This window comes from Physella acuta, unplaced genomic scaffold (assembly GCF_028476545.2).
Source record: "Physella acuta isolate Inbredline_101_S28 unplaced genomic scaffold, ASM2847654v3 ptg000087l, whole genome shotgun sequence".
Lineage (NCBI taxonomy): Eukaryota > Metazoa > Mollusca > Gastropoda > Physidae > Physella > Physella acuta.
In genome coordinates this window covers 4,364-29,895 of record NW_026731607.1, presented here as the reverse complement: position 1 = coordinate 29,895, position 25,532 = coordinate 4,364, and the positions used below count along the sequence as shown (strand labels likewise).

The 25,532-nt window shown below is 34.2% G+C and overlaps 1 protein-coding gene across 1 annotated transcript; it reads right to left on the bottom strand.

The window, feature by feature from the left end:
- Nucleotides 1-1,575: 1,575 nt before the first annotated feature.
- LOC131926955 (zinc finger protein 436-like) lies at nt 1,576-25,236 on the bottom strand. Its single transcript, XM_059282567.1, has 7 exons — nt 25,126-25,236; nt 24,611-24,966; nt 23,881-24,001; nt 2,896-3,030; nt 2,458-2,736; nt 1,864-2,091; nt 1,576-1,644 (listed from the first exon to the last, which is right to left on the bottom strand). The coding sequence occupies exons 1-7, from the start codon at nt 25,234-25,236 to the stop codon at nt 1,576-1,578; spliced, it is 1,299 nt and encodes a 432-aa protein (XP_059138550.1).
- Between the last annotated feature and the right edge of the window lie 296 nt (nt 25,237-25,532).

Below are 25,532 nucleotides of genomic sequence, written 5' to 3'. Positions count from 1 at the left end.
AAATTCCCAGCTAGCGCATTTTTATTGAACATAAACCGGCTGAATTAAATTTAATTAAAGCACAAAAAGCAGACATTTTTAGGGGTGCCACTTATTTTTTAAGTGAATCATATCCTAAAATTCAATCCCAAAACTGAAATTTTTAAACCATGAAACTTGATGTCGCATCCGAAATTTTTTAGGCATTTAACAAAAATAGTTTAAAATAATAAACCCATCTTGATCCAATAATGTAATATTCCATTTCTAGAACCTCCCCCAATACAAAACAACTGTTTGTTAATACAATTAATATGAATATCGTGAGTTTAGCTGATAGCAGTAACACTTTAAAACCAAATATAAAAAAACATGTAGAAATGTACACTGCAGTTTGTAACATATCAAAGTATTTAATTTTAGCATTTCATATATTGAGTTCAAGTTCAATAATGTGTGTAGTCAGCCAAAAGTGTGCAGTTATTCATACAAACAACAAACTGAAAACAACAAGTAATTTGCTTAAAGACAAGACCTTTGAAAAATATCCCTCATGCTATTTTTGTACTAATTAATACCTTACATTAAGTTTAGCATTTTAGTTTGATAGACAATGAGATCAACCAGAACAACTGAAATTAGATCCTAGGGCCTATTTTTTTAAATTTCAAATAAATCATATTTTAAAACAAAATAAAAACTTGAAAAAAAAACAACAATATAGCATAGGTTATAACATAAATAGCTATTTAAGACAGCTGATGAAGGCAGTGTATCATCCCCCCCCCCCCCCAAAAAAAAAGAATGCCTGTATGATCGCATGGGCCTACTTGAGGTCACAGTGATTTTAAGAATGCCCTATTTACTCCAGTTGTTACAATTTTTTGATTAATGGTAAAAGGCATCATGAGAATTGGTAAGAGTAATTTTGGGCGCCAGAGCTAGATCACAAGACGCAGCGAGACTAGCAATTGGATAGACCGGGAAGCAATATTTCCTGTTTTTTTTTTTAGATATTTCCCGGCTATTCATTAAAATTTCCGGCAAGTAAATTAAATTTTAAAATTCCCAGTTTTTTCCCGGCTGTTTGAGAACCCTGCCAGAATGAGTAATTTTATGTAGTAATAGATCTTTCTTTACCAAAAAGTTTTTATGACAAAAGCCACAATATTGTGGCCTTTCTCCTGAATGAATCTTTTTTTTTCTTAAATTAGAACTTTGTGAAAACCTTTTATGACAAGCATCACATTCATATGGGTAATCTCCTGAATAAACTTTTTATGTTCTCCTAGATCAGGGGTCTCCAAACTACGGCCCGCGGGCCGGATGCGGCCCGCGAGGTCCTCTCATCCGGCCCGCGGAGATCTTTGTCCACGGAAAAAACGTTTATTTGTGATGGCTGAGGAACTTTGCTCAGAAAAATCACGACATGCCTAGAAGAAACTGGCCCCCGAACTGAAAATTAATAGTTAATACGGCCCTCGGACTGAAAAGTTTGGAGACCCCTGTCCTAGATAATAAGAACTATATGGGAATCTTTTAAGACAAACATCAGATTCAAAATGGCTGATCTACAGAATGAATAACTTTACTTCATTATAGATCTTTCTTCTCCAAGTTTTTATGACTAACATCACATTCATATGGCCTTTCTCTGGAATGAAGCTTTTTATGTTTTATTAAATTTGAAATTTGAGAAAACCTTTTATGACAAACATCACATTCATGTGGTCTTTCTCCTGAATGAACCTTTTCATGTTGTCTTAAATTAGAACTTCGAGAAAACTTTTTATGACAAACATCACATTCATGTGGTCTTTCTCCTGAATGAACTATTTTATGTTTACTTAAACTATAACTTTGAGAAAACCTTTTATGACAAACATCACATTCATGTGGACTTTCTCCTAAATGAACCTTTTTATGTGTTCTTAAATATGAACTTCGAGAAAACCTTTTATGACAAACATCACATACATGTGGTCTTTCTCCTGAATGAACCTTTTCATGTTGTCTTAAATTAGAACTTCGAGAAAACCTTTTATGGCAAACAGCACATTCATGTGGCTTTTCTCTAGGATGAAAACTTTTATGTTTTAATAAATTAATCATCTGGGTAAATGTTTCATGGCAAACATCACATTCAAGTGGTTTATCCCCTAAATGAACTTTTTTATGTACATTTAAATTATAACTAAAAGGAAACCTTTTAAAACAAACATCACATTTATATGGATTATCTCCTATATCAACCTTTTTATACATAATAATATTAGAACTTTGAGAAAACGTTTGGTTATAACAAACAATCTTATTTTCGTTGTCCCTAGACAAATGTAGATTTTCTTCAAGTCCATTTTCTTGTTTGTCCTCAAAAAATAAAAATTCTGTTGATAAATCTTGTTTTAAGTTTTCAGATGTTGAACATACTGCCGATGCAGAAGGTTTCTTATTAATTTTTTCAATTGAAAATGTAACATCAGGTTTAACATCTTGAGAAGTTTTATATGACTGGTTGGGTTTTATATCCTGGAAATTAAAAACTGATAATTCTGGTTTTATGTCTTCAGAAGTAGAAAATTCTGGTGTAACATCAGGTTTAACATCTTGAAGAGTTTTAAATGTCAAGTCAGGTTTTATATCCTGGAAATTAAAAAATGATAATTCTGCTTTTATGTCTTCAGAAGAAGAACATTCTGTTGCAACATCAGGTTTAAAATTTTGAGAAGTATTAAATGACTTGTTTGGTTTTATATCCTGGAAATCAAAAAATGATAATTCTGGTTTTATGTCATCAGAATAAGAAAATTCTGTTGTAAAATCAGGTTTAACATCTTGAGGCGTTTTAAATGTCATGTCAGGTTTTATATCCTGGAAATTTAAAAATGTTGATAATTCAGGAGATGATAATAATACAGTTGATATATCTGGTTTCAAATCTTCAGAAGATGAAAATTCTGTTAGTTCATTTGACTGTATATCTACAGTAGATGAAACTGCAGCTAACACATCTGTTTCCACCTCCATGCTGGACAGCTTCTCAGAAATGAACTGATGATTAAAAAAATGTAAATGTTAAATCAATGTAAATGTTAGCCAAAGCAACTTATAACTAATAACATGGTAATATTTTTAACACGTGCCAGACTTTTTTCAATCTGATTACTAATGATTACTTACTGACATTTGATATGAAAATAGATAACCAGTAATACAAATTCATCAGGACTGCAGATTAATACCAGTTTTTTAAAAATATTTTTAAAAATAGAAATACTATGATATTAACAATAACAAAAAATCAAAACTTGAATTGCTGTTGTTAGTTTATAACTGTAAATAATAAGTGCATAATCATATCCAAATATGTAATAAAAGTTTGAAAATTAATTTAAATTAAATAATTAGTTGTAAATTGTAATATACAACTTAATAAACACTTGTTTTCTTCAGGTAGTTTGGCACTAATTTGCATTTAAAGTTTTTTAGTTTTGTGACAATATTTTGTAAATAATAGAACTTGTAAGTTCTTGTTCTCTCCCACTTAAATTCAAGTCCTGTTAGCCAGGGAGAGATAAAAAAAATTGAACTAAATCAATTGTTGTGAACAGGATTTATATTGATAACAAAAAACATGGCAGCCTCAAGATTTAAAAATCATCAACAGCTCCCATAATGCAACAATTGTAAAAACTTTCAATGCTATTTTATTTGTATGGCTGGAAACAAAAATATGAGTATGCATATAAGTTTTGTGGCTGTAAGCATATGGATTTATTAGTTTGTTTATAATTAATACAAGGTAGGCTAGGGGACATTACCGTTACTTTACTGAACTGGATTTAACAGTTTTAAACTACGGAAAGAACACAACACTAAGGGTCTCATCTTCTAATTTTACAAAATGAAGAAATGAACTATTTCATTCAAATTTGATTTAGACCTATATATCTACTTATCAAGACGTAATTGTAGTGTAAAATGTTAAAAATATATAGGCCTATAGTATCAATTATTTTTTTATACTAAGCCTGAAAATACAAGTTCATGTGATGGAAAATGTTATAGACCTAGACCTGATAAGCTTATAAGTTAGAAGGGGTCTACAAAATATTTTAAACAGTGTTTTGGAATTACTTGAAAAAAAACAGTGAAGCCAAATAAATACCACGTTGATAATAACCAAGCCACATCGATATGTATGCTTTTAGCCTAATAGTAGTAGTAGACTTCTTTTACGATTTGTAACCAGTATCTCTTAACCCCTTAACTCCCAAACAAGAAATGGTAGAAAGGTTACAGAGAGATCATTCAGGCTGCAACATACAATAATAATCATTAAAAAAGTTTTAAAAAAACCCACGTTTTCTGATTGAACTAAAAAGTAGAAAATAAATGCTATAGGCCCTACATCACAATAATGCAAGCGATCACTCTACTATAAGCGATGAAAAACGTGGGGCGCCGAAGTAAAAGTTATATTACTATTGATTAGATAATACTATTGACTTTTATTAGGGAGCTTGTAGAGAGTCAACAGTATTAGAAACTGTAAGAAAATCACGGCGCCCCACGTTTTTGCTCGCTTATAGTAGAGTGATCGCTTGCATTATTGTGATGTAGGGCCTATAGCATTTATTTTCTACTTTTTAGTTCAATCAGAAAACGTGGGTTTTTTAAAACTTTTTTAATGATTATTATTTTCTACTTTTTAGTCTTTGTCTGTTTGTTTGCATTAAAATCTTGCTATCGATTTTATCTTTTCACTTTTTTTGGGTAAACGAAGACAACTCGTAAAAAGACAACTCGTAAAAAGACAACTCGTAAAAAGACAACTCGTAAAAAACACGTTGTTTGAATACGTTACTGACTAGTACACATAGATTTGAACCCGTGTCGAGTGGGATAGCAATCGTGTGCCCAACCACTCGACCATATCGTCTCCCCCAAACTGTCCTACCTCCTGTAAGTTTAAACTCGGTTCAAGCTAAATTCTCTGCCCCTAAGCCTGTGGCGACATGTGATCGTTCGCTTCACTGCGCGCGAGGTACGCGTCGCTGGTTTTTTTTCTAAAGGCTAGCAGAGGAGAATTATATATATAGATTATATAGCGGTCTAAAATGCTCAATAAAATGTTTCCATTGATCAATTTAGTAATAATAACAATTGAATATTCAATGGTCATCCAAAAGAAAGCTTCCCTGAAAATTTCAGCGCGCTAGCTAACTGGGAAGTGCCAGAAATTTCGATCGCAAGATTGGATTGGAAAGACAAACAAATAAATAAATAAATAAACACACAGAGAAAGCAAGTTAAAGAAAACGTGGGAAAAAGGTAGCTGACATATTATAATCATATATATGAATGAATATATACCTATATTCCTGTTCATAATATCCTGTATTCTATAATGATAATATGGGACGGAGTGGTCTAGCGGTAGAGAGCTGGACTGCTAACCCGTAAGTCTCGAGTTCGAATCCGGGTTCAAGTCAGTAGACCGTCCCTGAGTCCACCCAACTCTGATAGGTACCTAACTCACGTTAGGGAAAGTAAAGGTGGCTGGGCATAGTGCTGACAGAAACAAGTGAACTCTACTTCACTTGCCCCAAAGACCGTCAGGTTAGATAGGGAAACTTTACTTTACTTTACATAATGATAATAGTCATATAAATATATATATATATATATATATATATATATATATATATATATATATATGTATATATATATAATATATAGCCAAAGTGCTGCTTTAAATTTGCTTGTAGCGCTAAGTTAAAAATACTTTGAAAGTGAAAGTATAAGTTATCTATAAGTTGGTAAGTTTCAGTGGCTCATTACACAATACAAGTAGGTCTATTCAGGGTTCATGCTCCAAGACTAAAAATAAATTCCATGAGTTTTCCAGTTTTAAATAAATTCCAGAACATTTTTAAAAAATTAAGAAATCTTTATTGTATGGCCACAATTACATTAAGTTGATTAAGCACTTAAGTTAATCTGTTCTTTTTTCTGCAATTAAAGCAGTCTTACACCATTATTGTAACAATTCATAGTTTAATATAGCTAATATCTTAAATAAAAGAGGTTTCTATTACTCCAAAATAACAATGAAAGCCTTTCCTAATTACAATTTAATGTTTTTTTAACTGACATAACATAATCAAACCTAGTTACTTCTACCTAACTTATAATTAGGCCTACTAATTATTAATTAGGTAGGGTCTAATATATTCAGTTTAGAAATATAAAAAATGATAATCGATGAGGAAAACTTCAGTCTAATAGTCTAATACATTCAGTTGCGATGTACATGCCATGAAATGACATACATTAAAAAAGTCATAAATTATTGGATTTTGGGTGTGGCATACATTTTGTTTTCATCACGTAGGCCTCTAGATCTATTCTATATATTATGGCCAAGGCTATTCCCAGCCGGTTGGGAATAGCCGTATTGGGGCTATTCCCAGCCGACTGTAAATAGCCCCAATTCGGCTATTCACAGTCGGCTGTCATTTCATGCTAAATTCGACTGTGAATAATATCTTAAAACAATAAAAGCATTTATTGTGACTGGGGAGTGAGGTATAGATTAATAAGAGAGCAGTGTTATTTTTATTTTGTTAAATTTTTATAAAAAAGTTAATACCGTTAAAGTTTAGTTTAACTTTTAGGCTCACATCAGACATATCTGCTACAGGCTACGTCTACTTAGGTCATAGATGATCAATTATGCACTCTAAATCTATACACTAGAATAATAGATCTAGTATTTTTTAAATTAATAATACTAATTAAGCATCAGTTTAGTTGGTTGTTCACATTGCTACTCAACTATCAATTACCATTAAAAATTCACATTATCACATAGATCTAGAATAAATATCAGGTGAAATAGGATGTCCTTTTTCATCAGCTATTATTGATTCACATTTTCCATCACACTTTTGTTTTTTTCTTAGCAAAAATCTACGGGACAGGTCTTTTTTTTTTTTTGTGCTGATATGCCAACAATTACGTCACAAACGAAAAAAAAAAATAACAAAAATAACCCTTCCACGCGTAACTCAAGTAGAATCTAGATCTAGATCTAATTGTGAAAAAATACTTTGTTAATAAAATTATGAGGCATACATTAAGGGTCAGACTGTGATAGATTGACGAGGAGCCACATTGGTGTTAACAGCCTTTTATTTACAGACAGCCATGATGCAAAGAGAGAGAGGAAGGAAGTACAATCCACAAGGGACATCACTCAAGATAACAATATAAATATAATACTAATACAGAAGAGTGAGTTCCCTTGACCTCACAATTATCTCAATCTATTACATCCCTTTACCCTTAGAACACAATAACACATCTCTCAATAGAACAATTGATAGTATCCTAAAAATCACCAATTATATTGTAACATGAACACTATGGTAGATTACATCCTTACAAACAATGCACAATATGCTACAACATAATCAAGATACAAAACAATGATGTCAAAGTCCTTTTGACCTTTAAAATCATAGGTCTAACTTATTTGGGACTTTGATTGTCCTGCTTGACCTTCTCGGTGGCTTTTGATTTGGTGACTCAATATTCTGACCATTTGGATTCTCTATCTCAGGAGGTCTAGGATTTAAATCATTAACTCCAGAATTTACATTTTCTGACTCCAGACAACTTGATTCACTCATATCAACAGAACTTGGTTGTGGAACAAACTGAGTTGGTGTGAACTGTTCAGACTTGGTGGGATTGACAGATTAGCACTTATTATCTGCACAAGTTATTTTTAACTTTATAAGGCACAGGTCCTGTACATTGAACAATTTGACCTGGTATCCATTTTTCCTTTCTCCCATAATTCCTTAGATACACATTATCATTAACTGCAAATTCTCTTTCAATGGATGATTTGCCATGATTTACTTTTTGTGTATGTTGATGTTGGGAAACAGACCTTTGAACAGTTGGATGTAGTAGGTCAAGATGAGTTTTAATTTTCCTACCACATAACAATTCACATGTTGCAACATCTGTTGTTATATGAGGAGTTGTGCGGTATTTGGCTAATAACCTGTTTACTCTTTCATTGTCACCTTTAGCTTCTTCTGTTTGGTATTTACTTTTGATGTTACCCTTTTAGTTTCTTTTAGTTTCTGTAAGTGCTAATGATGTTAGCAAAGTTGTTTGATGATCACATTCCTTCTTACTAATGTATTTTCTTTAAAACATTTGAAATTGCCATATCACCATAATCATTTATTAAGTTACAAATACTTTGTTTAGGCAACTCTGACTGATAATGGACTGCATCTTCTCCATCTTTTATATTATCTTCACAAAGGGTTTTAATTTCTTATTTTATATGGCCTTAAGTCATCATTCACAGACTCTTCAGGCCAACCATTCTTACAGTACTCATATACTTTTATTAAGCACTCATCTTTTTGTGTTTCTCTCTTAATATCATTCACATTTATATTGGAGTTATCCATGATAGTGAATAGAACAAATACATCTTCTGGTACATAGCTCAGGCTTTGGTTTTTTAAAGGTAATCTACTAAGACTATCTGCACTATTCTCAGATCCAGGTTTGTATTTCAATTCATAATTGTATGCAGTTAGTGTGATAGCCCATCTTTGAATTCTTGGTGAGGCATGCTCAGGTAGGGTTTTGTTTTCTCCAAATAAACCTAGCAATGGTTTATGATCTGTAAAGATGGTGAACTTCCTACCAAACAGAAACTTATGAAATTTCTTAACACCAAAAATGATGCCTAAGCCTTCCCTATCTAACTGAGAATAATTTTTCTCAGCCTGGTTCAAAGATCTATTGGCAAAAGCAATGGGTCTGTCACCCTTCTCATCCATGTGGGACAAGACTGCTCCTACACCATCTGGTGAAGCATCACATGTCAATACAAGTCTTTTCCCTGGGTCATAGTGAGTTAGTAAGGTGTCAGAAAACAAAGCCTCTTTTGCTGTATTAAAAGTAGTATCTTGTTGTTTACCCCAGTGCCAAGTTGCATTTTTCTGTAGCAGCTTGTACAGTGGTGATAGTTTACCAGACAGATTCCCTATGAACTTTGCATAGTAATTTATCAAGCCCAAAAAAGCTCTTAGTTGTTGGGTATTTTCAGGTTTGGGTGCTTCTTTAATGGCTTTTGTTTTCTCAGGTTGAGGTCTGATGCCTTGTTTGCTCAATATATAACCAAGAAAACTAATTTCTGTCAGCATGAATTGACATTTATCTTTGTTTATCTTTAAACCTTTTTCACCAACAATTTTCAATACTTTATCAAGTGTTTTAAGATGTTCAGTGTCATTCTTACCAGTTATGTACACATTGTCAAAGTACACACAAACATTTGGAATGTCCTTAAAAATACTGTCCATGACAGCTTGGAAAATTCCAGGGCTAGATGATATGCTAAAACATAGTCTTTCATATTGGTAGAGTCCTTTATGTGTGTTTATTGTCGTATAGACTTTTGAATCTGGATGCAGTTCTAGTTGAGTGTAAGCATGACTAAAGTCTAAATCAGTGAATTTGTCTCCTCCTGCCAAATTCAAAGAGATTTCCTCAATGTTAGGTATAGGGTACCTATTTAGCTCTATTTGCTTATTCAGTGTAGTTTTATAATCTCCACAAATTCTTATAGAACCATCCTTCTTTAACACTGGCACAATGGGCGACGCCCAATCGGAATAGTCTACCTTCTTTATGATGCCATTAGATTCCAATCTACTTAGCTCATTTTCAATTTTATTCCTCATTGCATAAGGTGGAACTCTAGCTTTGCAGTATCTTGGATTTGTGTCTTTAATGCTTATCTTCACTGTTCTATCATTTAGTAATCCTGGATTACCAAAAACACATTTATTTTCAGATATAACTTTATCTAGTGAAGTAAGACTAGATTCTTTTACATTCTTCAATGAACAAATACTCTCCCAATTTAACTTAAGATCACTTAACCAGTTCCTACCTAGTAATGGCGGTCCATTTCCTTCAACCACAAGAAGAGGAAGTTTAACACTTTGACCATTATAACTTACATGAACTATACACTCTCCTATTACCGGAACATTGTCACCAGTGTATGTTGTTAGACACTTGTGACATGGCTGTAGAGGCACTGATCCTCCTGTGACAGCGTCAAAATCTTTCTTTGTTATGACTGTTAGAGATGCTCCAGTGTCAAGTTGGAAGCTGATGCTCTTACCGTTGATATTAACTAGTACATTGATGGGAGCATGACTTATTGATTTCACAGAGAACAGGTTGAAATCCGGCTGCGAATCAGTTTGAGCATTTTCACAGGTAGAGTGGTTCATTGGTTGAGTTAGGTAGTCTTGGTGAGAGTTAACATAGTGCTGCCTTTGGTTGCGGTACTGTCTTGACTGGCTAGATTTAGCAACAGACGAAGACTTTGCGAAGCAGGCCTTAGCAATGTGACCTTGCTTACCGCACTTATAACAAGTTGCTAACTTGAACTTGCACCGATGAGATGCATGGGGACCCTTGCATCGATGACATTTTTGATAATTATTACTAGATTTAGATGTAGGCTTTGAACGAGCAGGCTGTTTAGCATAAGTTGGAATGCTCTGATGGGGTTGATGTTTATTGACTAACCTGCTGTTTACTGCATGGATCTCTGAAGGTGCTAAAGATCTCGCCGCATCTGATGACTGCTGGAATGACATTGCAAGTTGTATTGCTTTTTCCAATTTTAGATCTGACTCGAGCAGCAACTTTCTTTGAATATCAGGGCTGTTTACACCTGTCACAAACTTTTCACATAATCTGTCAGACAGCGTGTCTCCAAATTCACAAAATCTACTTAAATGACGTAAAGCAGCAACATATTCTGATATTGACTCGTTTGGTTGACGAGTCCTACTGTCAAATCTAGCTCGACATAGAAACTTTGATGGGGTAGGCGCATGGTGGTCTGTTAGCAATTTGCTCAGCTCGTTAAAGCTCTTGGTAGTTAGACTAGCTGGTGCGCATAAGTCTTTTAGTAGCCTAAATTGTTGAGGCCCTATGACTGTTAACAAAACAGCTCTCTTTTTGGCTTCTATCGTCACGTCGTTAGCTTCAAGGTAAAAGCTTAACCTCTCTAGGTAATCCTGAATGATTTCATCATTCGAATCAAATTGCTTTATTTGGCCATACAGCGCCATTATTCTAGAAATAATTAGCTAATAAGCTCTAGCAAACCTCTTTTTTGCGTAAGTAGGTGCTCTTTCTAGTAGATGTTTATCCTTCGTCGCCAAAATGTGATAGATTGACGAGGAGCCACATTGGTGTTAACAGCCTTTTATTTACAGACAGCCATGATGCAAAGAGAGAGAGGAAGGAAGTACAATCCACAAGGGACATCACTCAAGATAACAATATAAATATAATACTAATACAGAAGAGTGAGTTCCCTTGACCTCACAATTATCTCAATCTATTACACAGACCAATTGGCTTCTGATGGATTTGAACCCACACCTTCTGGCATGACAGCCTCTCCCCATGACCGCTCGACCACCCATCTTCATTGGGTATTTTTAACAATAAATCTATCAAAAACGGTCACGACTGTGAATAGCCCCAATACAGCTATTCACAGTCGACTGTGAATAGACACTTATTATTATTGAGCGGTGATCTTTTGCACAGGTCACATAAAATAAAAGAATAATTAGGTCTAACTGTTAATTCATTTGATATGTTGGTATAAAATTAAGAGTTTTTTTAAAGACAAGATGCACATAGATCTATATATATATATTATATATAGAATTCTAGGCCCTATTCTGTTATCTGAGGTCGAACTGTGCTTAAGAAGACTGGAGAAGTGGAGGTAGATCTAGATCTAGATCTAGGAAGGATAAGTGCACTAGTGCTCTACCGCTACCGCTAGGGCAGGGTATGATCATGATTCATGATGCCCCACATTCTTTGTATAGATCTAGAGATCTAGATTAGATTAGATCTAGATCCTAGAATCTAGATCTAGTAAGTTAGTAGTGTTTACAATTTACAGCATGTAGATCTAGACTAGATTTAGAAGGATGTAAACCTAGATCTAGCCTAGGGCTCTACTGGATCCGAATTGATTTATAATAGATTATTAGTCCCCTTATATATATGAATAGGGTACTGAACAATTTTCTTGATACCTGTTTTTAGATAGCGTCCTAAATGAATTAAAATTGCCTGGAACAATCGGCGATCAGCGTCACTTTGTCCCTTTGCCCTTTGTTGTTGTTTTTTTAAAAACTAAATTCAAAAGTTCTGAGCATGCGCAGTGACCTTAATAGGTGCGTTAGGATTAGGGACAGGGGTAGTGTTAGCCTAGAAGAGTTTACAGTACTTATGACATGTATACTAGACTTGACTAGACTCGGGGTCATCCATTTATGGCGTCCACAAAATTGTGGAATTTTAACCCCCCTCCTCCCACTCCCCTCCCTCGTCCACTTTCGACGACCCCCCCCCCCCCCATTGTGGACGTCAATAAAAACTTAGTAGACCTCTCAAAACATGCTATAAAGATACTAATTCATTTACATACCATGTGCACGTTAACTGATAATGTAATATAGGGCTTTGATATTTTCGATAACATTTATTACTAGGCATAATAAAGAATTTGGAGTTAAACTTTTCCAAGCTGTCCGTAAGTCCAGAGACGTAGCTAGTGGGGAGGGGGGCGGCCCGTGCACCGACCTTATGGATGAACCAAAAGGGTCAGAACAGCAGTTGTTACAGGCAATGGTACAAATATTTGTAGTAGTTTGTGCATTGTTGGACATATTTTTACCTCGCACATTAAAAAGTTTGATGAGCATTCTGCGGTACATTTCCACTTGTAATAATGTGGCGCCACCACAGTTTCAGTTCCCCAATTCTTCCACCGATGACACTGCTGTTAATCAAACGTTCATATTTTTGCATAAGTCGTTATGGCATTCTTTTCTTGTTCTTTGTTGAAACCCGAGTGATTGGACAAAAGACGCATAGATTTATGTTTCAGCAATGTGTCTCCTTTTTGACGGAATCAAGGAAAGGCATTAATACAGCTATTCTGTAATACTTTTCAGGGGTATTTGTCATCAGATTGCAGCGTTGAATTTGTTTTCCAGCTCGACGTGGAATAAGAATATCTATGTCAAACTCCTCACAAATGTCTTTGACTTCATTTAATACGGTAGTAAATTCTGATTCAGCATCCTTCCGCATATTCACTAGAAGCTACTTGAAGCTTCTGTTTGGAGTATTCTGCAAAAATGCAGCTAAAATTACATTTTAATTTGTTTTTCAGACCCATTTCGGCGCCCCCTAAGGTCGGCGCCCGGGGACAGATGTACCCCCCCCCCCCCCCGCCCCCATCGCTACGCCTCTGATTGTGCCATGATGACATAATTTCCAATGTATCAACAGTTGCTTTTTGAAGTTGTACACAAACGTAGACGGACTCTTGACGTTCAATCCATCTTGTTGTGCACAACCGTATTAGTCGAGATGCTGATGCTTTAGGTGTTACTTTCTCTATTGAATTTGCAAGCAAGAATTGTCGTTTTGGTGTTTTAAAAAAGTTGTAGTTCTATGTGCTATTAAGGATTCCCATACAGTTTCTCACAGCTTATAGTTCGTAGGCATAATAAAGTGCTAGATTTAGAGGGTGTGGGGAAATTGCGAGACGCGAAAAGCGAAATGGCGAGGCGGGAAAATGCGAGAAGGGCGCGAAAACGGTCGGTCACGTGACTTTTTTGTCTCGCATTTTACCACAAGCCGATACTTACGCTGGGTGGTGTTGAAATGCGAAGATTTCTGCGAAAAATTTACCGCACCCGATTTTCAGTGGTATTTGGTCCAGACTTCAAAGACGTTTCGTTTACATTGTTAAAACTTACGATTTTTCCGTCGCTAGACATACTGATGATTTGTCAACTCCCCCCATCTTTTGTGTCGACTTAGAATACCACCTTGTTCGAAACCGACGGAAATACCGCCGACGATAGATCAACTTCTGTCTTTTGTGTGGAACGCCGAGGCCGCCTGATTTACCGTCTTTGAAGATCGCCGTGCCCGGATCCGCTGCCGCCGCAAACTTATTTTCTATTGTTGCTTAGAAATTTTGTATTATAGCCGCCGCCTACGATTTTTTTTCTAGCTTTTTTTACCATATAAATCTAAGCACAAGGAAATGCCTACATCATTTGGATACAACAAAATAAAGTGACGTCACCGATATTATCAGTTGCTCGTGCTATATCGTAAGCTATGGGCCTACTTCAAATATTTTTAAAACCAAGTTGAACTTATCTGAATTTTTTGGTTTTGGTGGTGGTGTTATTTGGGGTCTTCCATAAATGACGTCACACTCGTAGCGGCGGGGGGGGGGGGGGGGGGGGGGGGGGTCTGTAATTTTATGACGATGTGTGTTGAGGGGAAGAGGGGGGGGGGGGTAGATGTGAAGTCACACTATAATAAAGCAATTTTAGAAAAAGAATTTTAGACGTTTTTTCGCGTTTTAGAAAACTGTTTTAATACATTGTAATAGGAATTGATTAAAATACTCTATTTTGACCGAAATTAGACAAGATTTTGGGAAAATATCGATGTTTTAAAAAAAACTCAACTGCTGGTGACAACAATGAGCAAGACATTGTGCCAAGATTACAGAAATGATAAAAAAATACAAATTATAAAAAACGGAAAACAGATGTTGAGCGTGCGGATGATGATGATGAGAACATGGGTGCCAGTGTTGTTTGTGGGATGAACGAGGAGGTCAACTGTGTTGAGAATGTGAAATGTTGTGAATGTGGATTGGAAGAAGTAGCAAAAGAAAAATGTATAAATGGGAGTCTAATGAACTGGGTTGGGTGTACTATGTGTGAAAGATGGTGTCACGAAGTGTGTTTGAGGACTGTTTCAGAAGATTTTGTTTGTAAATTTTGTTTGTAATTAAAATTGCTTAATAAAAGAGTAAATTGCACTTTTTAGAATTGTTTATACTTTTACACTTTTTGCAAGTACAAAAATCCATAAATATATGTTGCAAAATATCTCTCCTGCTGACAAGATTATACCAATTCACAATGACACAGCTCACGTTTGTATAAACATGAGATTTTTAAATTGATGCCGACTGAGACGGGATTTTCCTCTCGCTAACAAGAGCGATAGATATAGATATAGATATAGATCTAGATCTATCTGCTTAGTATCTAGATAAAAAAATTCATAAAAAACGTTTTAATAACAAGCTTTTATGTAATGATGCACTAAAAAGTAGAAAATAAATTATAGACTACTATTTAAATAACTATAAAGAAAAGCGTGGGTCACTTTAGTATCTATTGGATACCTTTACTAATGTTAAGGAAGACACCCACGCTTTTCTTTATAGTTATTTAAATAGTAGTCTATAATTTATTTTCTACTTTTTAGTGCATCATTACATAAAAGCTTGTTATTAAAACGTTTTTTATGAATTTTTTTTTCAGTACTTTACATGTTTTATCTACAATAGAGTTACATGACTAAAAACCATTGCGCGCCTACTGAATATCACGTTCAGTGGTCGTGATGGCGCAGCTATTGATGACGCGTGTGGTGTGGTTGGCTAGACATGCCTACTAATTCGGTCCAAATTTTAATTAATTCATAAAAAATCAATTAGGCATCCAATTAAGTCAAATTTAGTTTCAGATTGCATTGTCTTCATGTCTTGACCCACGTGCCAACTGTGAATCGTGTCGGTCAAGTAGAACTGTCCGAATTTTCACTCCTGCGTTTCCGTCTAGACAGACTGACGACAGACTGACGACAGACTGACGAGGAAGTGAGTTAAATAAAAGCTTGTAAAAATAACAACATACAACAACTCGTGTTAAAGGGTATGGCTAAATGCTTGTTTATTTTAAAACAAAAAAAAATAATTTAAATAAATAAAGATGGAAAAAAAAGAAATAAACTTTTTTCGCAAAAAGTGTCTCGCTATTTACCCTTAATTCCGCAGGTATGTCTCGCATTACCTTCTCGCATTTTCCCGCCTCGCCATTTCGCTTTTCGCGTCTCGCAATTTCCCCACACCCAGATTTAGACTGAGAAGCGCAATGAACGTAAATCGCCAAATGAAATTTCTCAGCAACATATTGTTGCGCCCCATGTTGTCGACCACTCACTGCAGCAGCTCCATCATATCCTTGACCAATCATAAAATCAGCGTCTGTGTAAATTTGCTAGAGTGTCCATTAAACATGTGCATGTCTTATGCTTGTTAGATCAGTTACACCTAAAAATTGTAGGAAATCCGCCCTTATTTTCTGTATGTCTTTATCACAGTAGCGAACCCATAACGAAAATTGCTCCATACCAACTACATCACTAGTTTTCAGCGGCTATGACAGAAAACAATTTGACAGGGGTAATTTTCGTGACAATCTTTTGAACAATTAATTTATTGCACACACTTATCACTTCGTTCTGAACTATCGGAATTACGTATCTTGCAATTTTTACTTTCTCGTATATACGAAGTATAGAGAAAGTCTTGTAATCGTGCAAAAAAAAAATCGAGATTTTTGCAAATCTCGACGTTTTACACCTCACTGATACGGAAAAACATAATTTTGCAATCTTGTCCGTATGTCTGTGTGTGTGTCTGTCTGTCTGTCTGTATGTAAACACGATAACTTGAGTACCGTTACAGCTAAGTTGATGAAATTTCATATATAAGTATTTTATCAAAATCGTAGATCCGTATCAACTTTTGAGCGATTTCCGATAACTGGAAGTGGTACTTTTTCTACTTTGAATTTTTCAAAAGCCTATAACTTGAGTACTATTTCAGATAGATAAAAGAAATTTCACATGTAAGTAAAAGATCTAATTCTCTACCTTTTATCAAATTTTGAGTAATTTCCGTTGAACGGAAGTACTAATTTACGCTATTTCTGATTTTCAAAAAACGCATGTAAATTTATAAAGTACTAATAATATTGCGCACTATTATACACATCTTTATTCGGCGTTCGCTTGGTGCGCAATCCTTTTTTATGAGATTCTATTCTATTTTTTAAAAGTTTAAGTATTTAAAATGGATTAAAAATCATAACTATATCCCCAGTTACCATCCCCTGTTGTTTTATATAAGAATATTCGAGAAAGTTTAGGGGAGATCACTCCCGGTTTGTTTCATATTGTTCTAGATGATGTTATAAGTGTTTTGTCCCCTCCCATGGCTCTGTATCCCAAAAGAGTTCGAAAATTTCCATCATTTTCATCAGGATCCTCCAACTTAAATTTTCAAAATTTTAGCAAAAAATTATAGTTTCTATTATGGGCGCTAATCTTAAACGATTTTCTAGAGTTTGTTGACTTAATGATGAGTTCAAGAAGGATGTCAATAGGTTCAATTTTTTTCTCCATCACCCCTTAACGATTTTGGCAAAGTAATATTGCTCTTTTATGATACTTACATTGCTGGTGCTCATTAAACTTGTCTGTTGCATTTTTCCAGTTTGAAAATTGAATTTTCGATAGCTTAACCCAAAGGCTGATTACCTACACTACCAGAATTCTAACTAATCAAAACAAAATATTTGCAATATTCAATATTTTCAAACAAATGTTAGACCTATAACCTATGCACCCCCCCCCCCCCTCAAGATTTTGATTTGCACCCCTCCCTCAAACTTTCGATTTGCACCCCCACCCCTCGAGATTTCAATTTGCACCCCCCCCTCAAACTTTCGATTTGCACCCTTCCCCCTTCGAGATTTCCATTTGCATCCCCCCTCAAACTTTCGATTTGCACCCCCCTCAACCTTTCAATTTATTTTTCCAAACCATTTTGGCGCCCTCTGAGGTCGGCGCCCGGGGACATATGTCCCCCCCCCCCCTTCGCTACGCTACTGCCTATGACAGAAACCCTTGCGGGAGTGTATTTAAAAGTTTCCCACATTTTCATTGCGATAGCATGAAGGGTGTAGTAATGCATAAAAGACAGACACATAATCACATGTACAGCTGTATGTGCCCAGCTCACGCTGAGGAAACCCTTCTGATTTAAGGGACATCCATAAATGACGTCATGCTTTTTTGACGACTCACAAAAGGTCAGACCCTCACCCCTACATGACGTGATTTATTAATTGATCTGAGAAAGGAACTTAAAGGGAAAAAAAAGCCGATGTGCTCTTCTATCCGAAATTGGGATGGTCTCAACCAGAGGCGTAGCGACCCTTCCCGGCGCCCGGGGACAAACTTTCAATTTGCACCCCACCTCGAACTTTTGATTTGCACCCCCCCCCCCCCCTCAAACTTTCAATTTGTATCTCCAACCCATTTTGGCGCCCCCTGAGGTCGGCGCCCGGGGACATATGTCCCCGTCCCCCCGCTACGCCTCTGGTCTCAACTACTTTTCCTAAGTAACACTAAGTTAAACGCTGAAGGGCAGATGAGGCTCGTTAGCTGGGGACAGCCACTCTTCTATGAGAGACAACTCCAAAATCAAACAACTCTTGGTTGGACAAAGGCTATGGAAGCAAATCCAATCAGAGTCAATGTCATGCGCATAAGCAGTTGAACCATATACTAAATTGTGTTGGGGGGGGGATCCCTTTCAACACTACAATTAAGAACGAAGAAGAAGAAAGAAGACCTCGTTGGAAATTTTGTTAACATACTAGGCTTGCCAGATACCTTTTCCGAAAATACTGGACACCTTTCCATCCTTCCATTCTCAGGTATGCCGCAAAGCCGAAGAAGGGGGGAGGGGGGGGGGGGGGTAACAGAGTATTATTCATATACTTGTCCAGTATTTATATTTATTTTATCCTGCACAGTCTGCTCAAATACTGGACTGTCCAGTTCAAAACTGGACAACTGGCAACCCTAAACATACAGAAAGTTTAGTTATAAAAACAATAACAATAAAAAATTGACATACACGTTAGCCATTTTATTTTATAACATTTTAATGATACAATTTCTAATGATTCACTACAATATAATTTACATTTCAATGGGTTTTTTTTTAATAGTAAAGAATACAAAATTAAATAACAACTAACCAAAAATAACATTACGTTTAAACTAACATCCAGAAATGTAACAGTTGCAGCCTTAGTCATTCTTTTATTCAAATTTATAATTTTTATGTTGTTTTTTTAAAATAAATGTTTAATCTCTAAATGTGTTAATCTCTAAATTCTATACCTATATGAATATCTGAAGAAAATTATTTTTTAACACATTGCATAAAGAGAGGTCTGAGATTTAGCAGGTATTTGAGAAGAAGTGTAGAAAGATAAAATCTACATATAACATGTAACACATGCATTTAATTTTATAAAATAAAAAACATTCATCTAGCAAAAGTTAGGAAGTAACCATAAGCCTTAACAATGATTGGGACTAACTTGAAACTTGAGGCTAATTCCATAAGACATGTAAATAGGGGGAGGGGGAGGAAGGGTTCCGAAATAGGATGAATAAAAGAATGTCAAACAATGAAAGTAGAAGTTTAATTTTCACAGCATAAGTTTACATAGAAAGTAAATTGCATCATTTTACTGATCACAACAGATACAAGTTAAATTTAGTCAATCAAGTACATGGAACAATAATGGGCACCTTGTTTATAGCCTTTATGCTATTGATTGTAAAATTTTAACAGGATCTGCACACCATAAAGAACTTGGTTCCTAGTAGAATTTAAACTTATCCAGGTACTAAATTACCATTTTAAATTCAATCTAAATTTAATTTACAATTATATCTGCATTAGTGAAGACAATAAATACATCTCAAGGACAAATATTAGAAAATTTTTTTAATTTTTTCATGGCAGCCAGTTTTCACAGTTTGAGTTTTACATTGCAGCCAGTATAATCTGATCATATGATTTAAGATTTTATACTTCAATATAATGATTAAGGTCAATTCACAAATGATGAAAACGTTTTTACAAAAAAAAATGTCTGCTCAGAAGTTTTGATGTCACTGTACTGCCGGCCTGATGTCATTGTACTTGTCTAATGGAGGTAGTATTAACTGTCAACCTGATAATCTGTCATGTTTCTGTATGTCTGACTGAGCTGTTTGTGAGTAGTGTAAATGTGTAAAGTTATAAATGTGAATTGTGTTACAGTACTTATATTGTAAATGCAAATAAATGCATTGAACTCGAACTTTGTGTTTTATTTTAGTTAGCTTCTGTTATTGTTAATGTGTAATTGGTTTTACCAGAATTGGTAAACTCCCTTGCCCCAATGAATGTGAATTGTCAATAAGTATATAATTATATTTCGTTGAATGGGATGGTAGACATGTTTGGGGGGGGGGGGGTGCGTGGAGCCCCCTCCTCCCAAGTAGAGTTGCCTGAAAGAAACTCTAAATACGACTTTTGTCATGAATGAGATTAGGTGCATGGTTTAGGGATATGCCTATGACTATATTTTGTATAAATTAAAGTACCGATTCTGATTAAAAATCCGTTTTCAATATCATTTTTATTGTTTTCGGTTAAATTGAATTAAGGTGGTGATTTTGGTTTTGGTTTTAGTTTAGAGAAAATAGACAGCACTATCAACCTAGCGCCCGTTGTATCCTTTTTTCTCGTTTTATATAATTTGAAAAGAGCAGGCAAATTAACTGTGTGACCTGAACAAAACCATGCAGGTATAAAAAGAAAACCCTGGGTTTCTAAAGTTATAGCTTACTTCTTCTATCATACATATTTACAAATAACACAAAAAGAAGTAGGCTACATAAAGAAAAAATTGTACACATGCAGCTGACATAATAGAATGCTATTTCCTTTTACAGTCAGAATACAATTTCTTTATAGAGTATGTATAATAATTGATGTGGTATGCTCTTTGACAAAGCAACCTTTTCATAATACAAATATTAAAATTAATAAACTATGGACCACTATTGGATGGCCACTAGTTAACGTTTTCTGAAGAGAAAAAAAAATTGTAACAAAATATTCAATAATAATAATTTGCTCTAGAATTATATTAATTTTGTTAAAAATTACATTAACTTGATTTTAAGTCATGATGAATTTCCTGGATTACCTCAAGAATGAATTATTTATGAGTATTAAAATTAGATATTTGAGAAGATCTTTTGTGATAAATATAACATTCATGTTACTTCTCTCCTGACTGAATTTTCTAATGTACATTTAGACTAAGACTTTGAGAAAATCTTTTGTGACATATACCAGATTCATGTAGCTTCTCTCCTAAATTAACTTTTTCATGTGTACTTAAATAAGATTTTTAAGATAATCTTTTATGTCCAAGTCCAACAACACATACATATGGCTTATAACCTGTATGAACACTTATAGGTCGTAATAAATTATTCATTTATATTGAGAAAACTTTGTGACAAATATCACATTCAAATGATTATGTAGATTGTCTCCTGTATGAGCTTCTTTATGTATAGTTAAATAAAAACTGTGAGTAAACCTTTCTTGGCAAACATCACGTTCATGTAGTTTAGATCTTGTATGAAGTTTATTATGTGAAGTTAAACTACTATTCTGAGTAAATTATTTAGGACAAACATTACATTCATGTGGATTATTTCCTAAATGAACAAAATTATGTCTTTATAAATCACACTTCCCAGCAAACCTTTTATGAAAAACATCACATTCATATGGCTTACCTCCAGAATGAACATTTTTTTCTTATAATAGACCCTTCTTCTTCACAAAGTTTTTGCAACAACCATCACATTTATGTGCCTTTTCTCCTGATTGACTGTTTTTATCCAGAAAAGTATTCCCACAATTTTTTGACCAGAAAATACACTGCTATTCCAAGAAATTCACAAATTTTTCAAGTATAAATTTAATGCTATTTAAAGAAATTCCCAGCTAGCGCATTTTTATTGAACATAAACCGGCTGAATTAAATTTAATTAAAGCACGAATAGCAGACATTTTTAGGGGTGCCACTTATTTTTTAAGTGAATCATATCCTAAAATTCAATCCCAAAACTGAAATTTTTAAACCCTGAAACTTGATGTCGCATCCGACATTTTTTAAGCATTTAACAAAAATAGTTTAAAATAATAAACCCATCTAGATCCAATAATGTAATATTCCATTTCTAGAACATCCCCCAATACAAAACAACTGTTTGTTAATACAATTAATATGAATATCGTGAGTTAAGCTGTTAGTAGAAACACTTTGAAACCAAATATAAAAAGGTGTAGATATGTACACTGCAGTTTGTAACATATCTAAGTATTTAATTTTAGCATTTCATATATTGAGTTCAATAATGTGTGTAGTAAACCAAAAGTGTGTAGTTATTCACGCAAAGAACAAACCAAAAATGAAAACAGCAAATAATTTGCTTTAATTTTAGCATTTCATATATTGAGGTCAAGTTCAATAATGTGTGTAGTCAGCCAAAAGTGTGCAGTTATTCATACAAACAACAAACTGAAAACAGCAAGTAATTTGCTTAAAGACAAGACCTTTGAAAAATATCCCTCATGCTATTTTTGTACTAATTAATACCTTACATTAAGTTTAGCATTTTAGTTTGATATACAATGAGATCAACCAGAACAACTGAAATTAGATCCTAGGGCCTATTTTTAAAAATTTCAAATAAATCATATTTTAAAACAAAATAAAAACTTGAAAAAAAAAACAAACAACAATATAGAATAGGTTCTAACATAAATAGCTATTTAAGACAGCTGATGAAGGCAGTGTATCATCCCCCCCCCCCCCCCCAAAAAAAAAAAACAAAATGCCTGTATGATCGCATGGGCCTACTTGGGGTCACAGTGAGTTTATGAAAGCCCTATTTACTCCAGTTGTTACAATTTTTTTATTAATGGTAAAAGGCACCATGAGAATTGGTAAGAGTAATTTTAGGCGCCAGAGCTAGATCACGAGACGCAGCGAGACTAGCAATTGGATAGACCGGGAAAAAAAGGCCGGGAAGCAATATTTCCTGTTTTTGTTTTTTAGATATTTCCTGGCTATTCATTAAAATTTCCGGCAAGTAAATTAAATTTTAAAATTCCCAGTTTTTTCCCGGCTGTGTGGGAATCTTGCCAGAATGAGTAATTTTATGTAGTTATAGATCTTTCTTTACCACAAAGGTTTTATGACAAAAGCCACAATATTGTGGCCTTTCTCCTGAATGAATATTTTTTTTTTCTTAAATTAGAACTTTGTGAAAACCTTTTATGACGAGCATCACATTCATATGGGTATTCTCCTGAATAAAATTTTTTATGTTCTTCTAGATAAGAACATAAGAACTATATGGGAATCTTTTAAGGCAGACATCAGATTCAAATGGCTTATCTCCAGAATGAATAACTTTACTTCGTTATAAATCTTTCTTCTCCATCAAGTTTTTATGACGAACGTCAGGTTCATATGGCCTTTCTCCGGAATGAAGCTTTTTATGTTTTCTTAAATAAGTACTTTGAGAAAACCTTTTATGACAAACATCACATTCATGTGGCCTTTCTCCTGAATGAACCTTTTTATGTTGTGTTAAATTAGAACTTTGAGAAAACCTTTTATGACAAACATCACATTCATGTGGCCTTTCTCCTGAATGAACCTTTTTATGTCGTATTAACTTAGAACTGTAAGAAAACCTTGTATGACAAACATCACATTCATGTGGCCTTTCTCCTGAATGAGCCTTTTTATGTTGTGTTAAACTAGAACTGTGAGAAAACCTTTTATGACAAACATCACATTCATGTGGCCTTTCTCCTGAATGAACCTTTTTATGTTGTGTTAACTTAGAACTTTGAGAAAACCTTTTATGACAAACATCACATTCATGTGGCCTTTCTCCTGAATGAACCTTTTTATGTTGTGCTAAACCAGAACTGCGAGAAAACCTTGTATGACAAACATCACATTCATGTGACCTTTCTCCGGAATGAACCTTTTTATGTTGTGCTAAACCAGAAATGCGAGAAAACCTTTTATGACAAATATCACATTCATATGGCCTTTCTCCTGAATGAACATTTTTATGTTGTGTTAAGTTAGAACTTTGAGAAAACCTTTTATGACAAACATCACATTCATGTGGCCTTTCTCCTGAATGAACCTCTTTATGTTGTGTTAACATAGAACTTTGAGAAAACCTTTTATGACAAACATCACATTGATGTGGCCTTTCTCCTGAATGAACCTCTTTATGTTGTGTTAATATAGAACTGTGAGAAAACCTTTTATGACAAACATCACACTCATATGGCCCTTCTCCTGAATGAACCTTTATATGTTTTGTTAAGCTAGAACTTCGAGAAAACCTTTTATGACAAACACCACATTCATGTGGTTTATCTCCTGAATGAATCTTTTTATGTGTTATTAAATTATAATTTTGAGAAAACCTTTTATGACAAACATCACATTCATATGGCTTTTCTCCTGAATGAACCTTTTTATGTTTTCTTAATATATAACTTCGAGAAAACCTTTTATGACAAACATCACATTCATGTGGTTTATCTCCTGAATGAACTTTTTTATGCATCTTAATATTAGAACTTTTAGAAAATGCTTGATGATAATAAACTAACTTGTTGGGTTCGTCCCTAGACAGTTGTAGATTTTGTTCAAGTCCAAGTTGCTTATCCTCAAAAAATAAAAATCCTGTTGTGAAATCTTGTCTTAAATTTTCAGGAGTTGAAAATTCTGGTTTTAAATTTTCTGATGTTGAAAATACTGCTGTTGCAGCAGGTTTCTTATTACTTTTTTCAATTGTAATATCAGGTTTAACAACTTGAGAAGTTTTGTCTGTAATGTCAGGTTTAATATCTTGGGAAAAAAACAATGTTGAGAATTCTGCTTTTATGTCTTCAGAAGAAGAACATTCTGTTGTAACATCAGGTTTAAAATTTTGAGAAGTATTAAATGACTTGTTTGGTTTTATATCCTGGAAATCAAAAAATGATAATTCTGGTTTTATGTCATCAGAATAAGAAAATTCTGTTGTAAAATCAGGTTTAACATCTTGAGGCGTTTTAAATGTCATGTCAGGTTTTATATCCTGGAAATTTAAAAATGTTGATAATTCAGGAGATGATAATAATACAGTTGATATATCTGGTTTCAAATCTTCAGAAGATGAAAATTCTGTTAGTTCATTTGACTGTATATCTACAGTAGATGAAACTGCAGCTAACACATCTGTTTCCAACTCCATTCTGTACAGCTTTCTCAAAATGAACTGATGATTTAAAAAAAGTAAAAGTTAAACTGGTGATTATATAGCCAAAACAACATATAACTAATAACATGGCAATATTTGCAACACATTGAATATTCTTATATAAAACAACAAGGGATGGGAACTCGGGATATAGTTATGATTTTTAATCCATTTTAAATTCTTAAAGTCTTTAAAATAGAATAAAATCTCGTAGACAAATTAATTGCACATCAAGTGAACGCCAAATAAAAAAGTGTATAATGGTGCGCAATAATATTAGTACTTTAAAA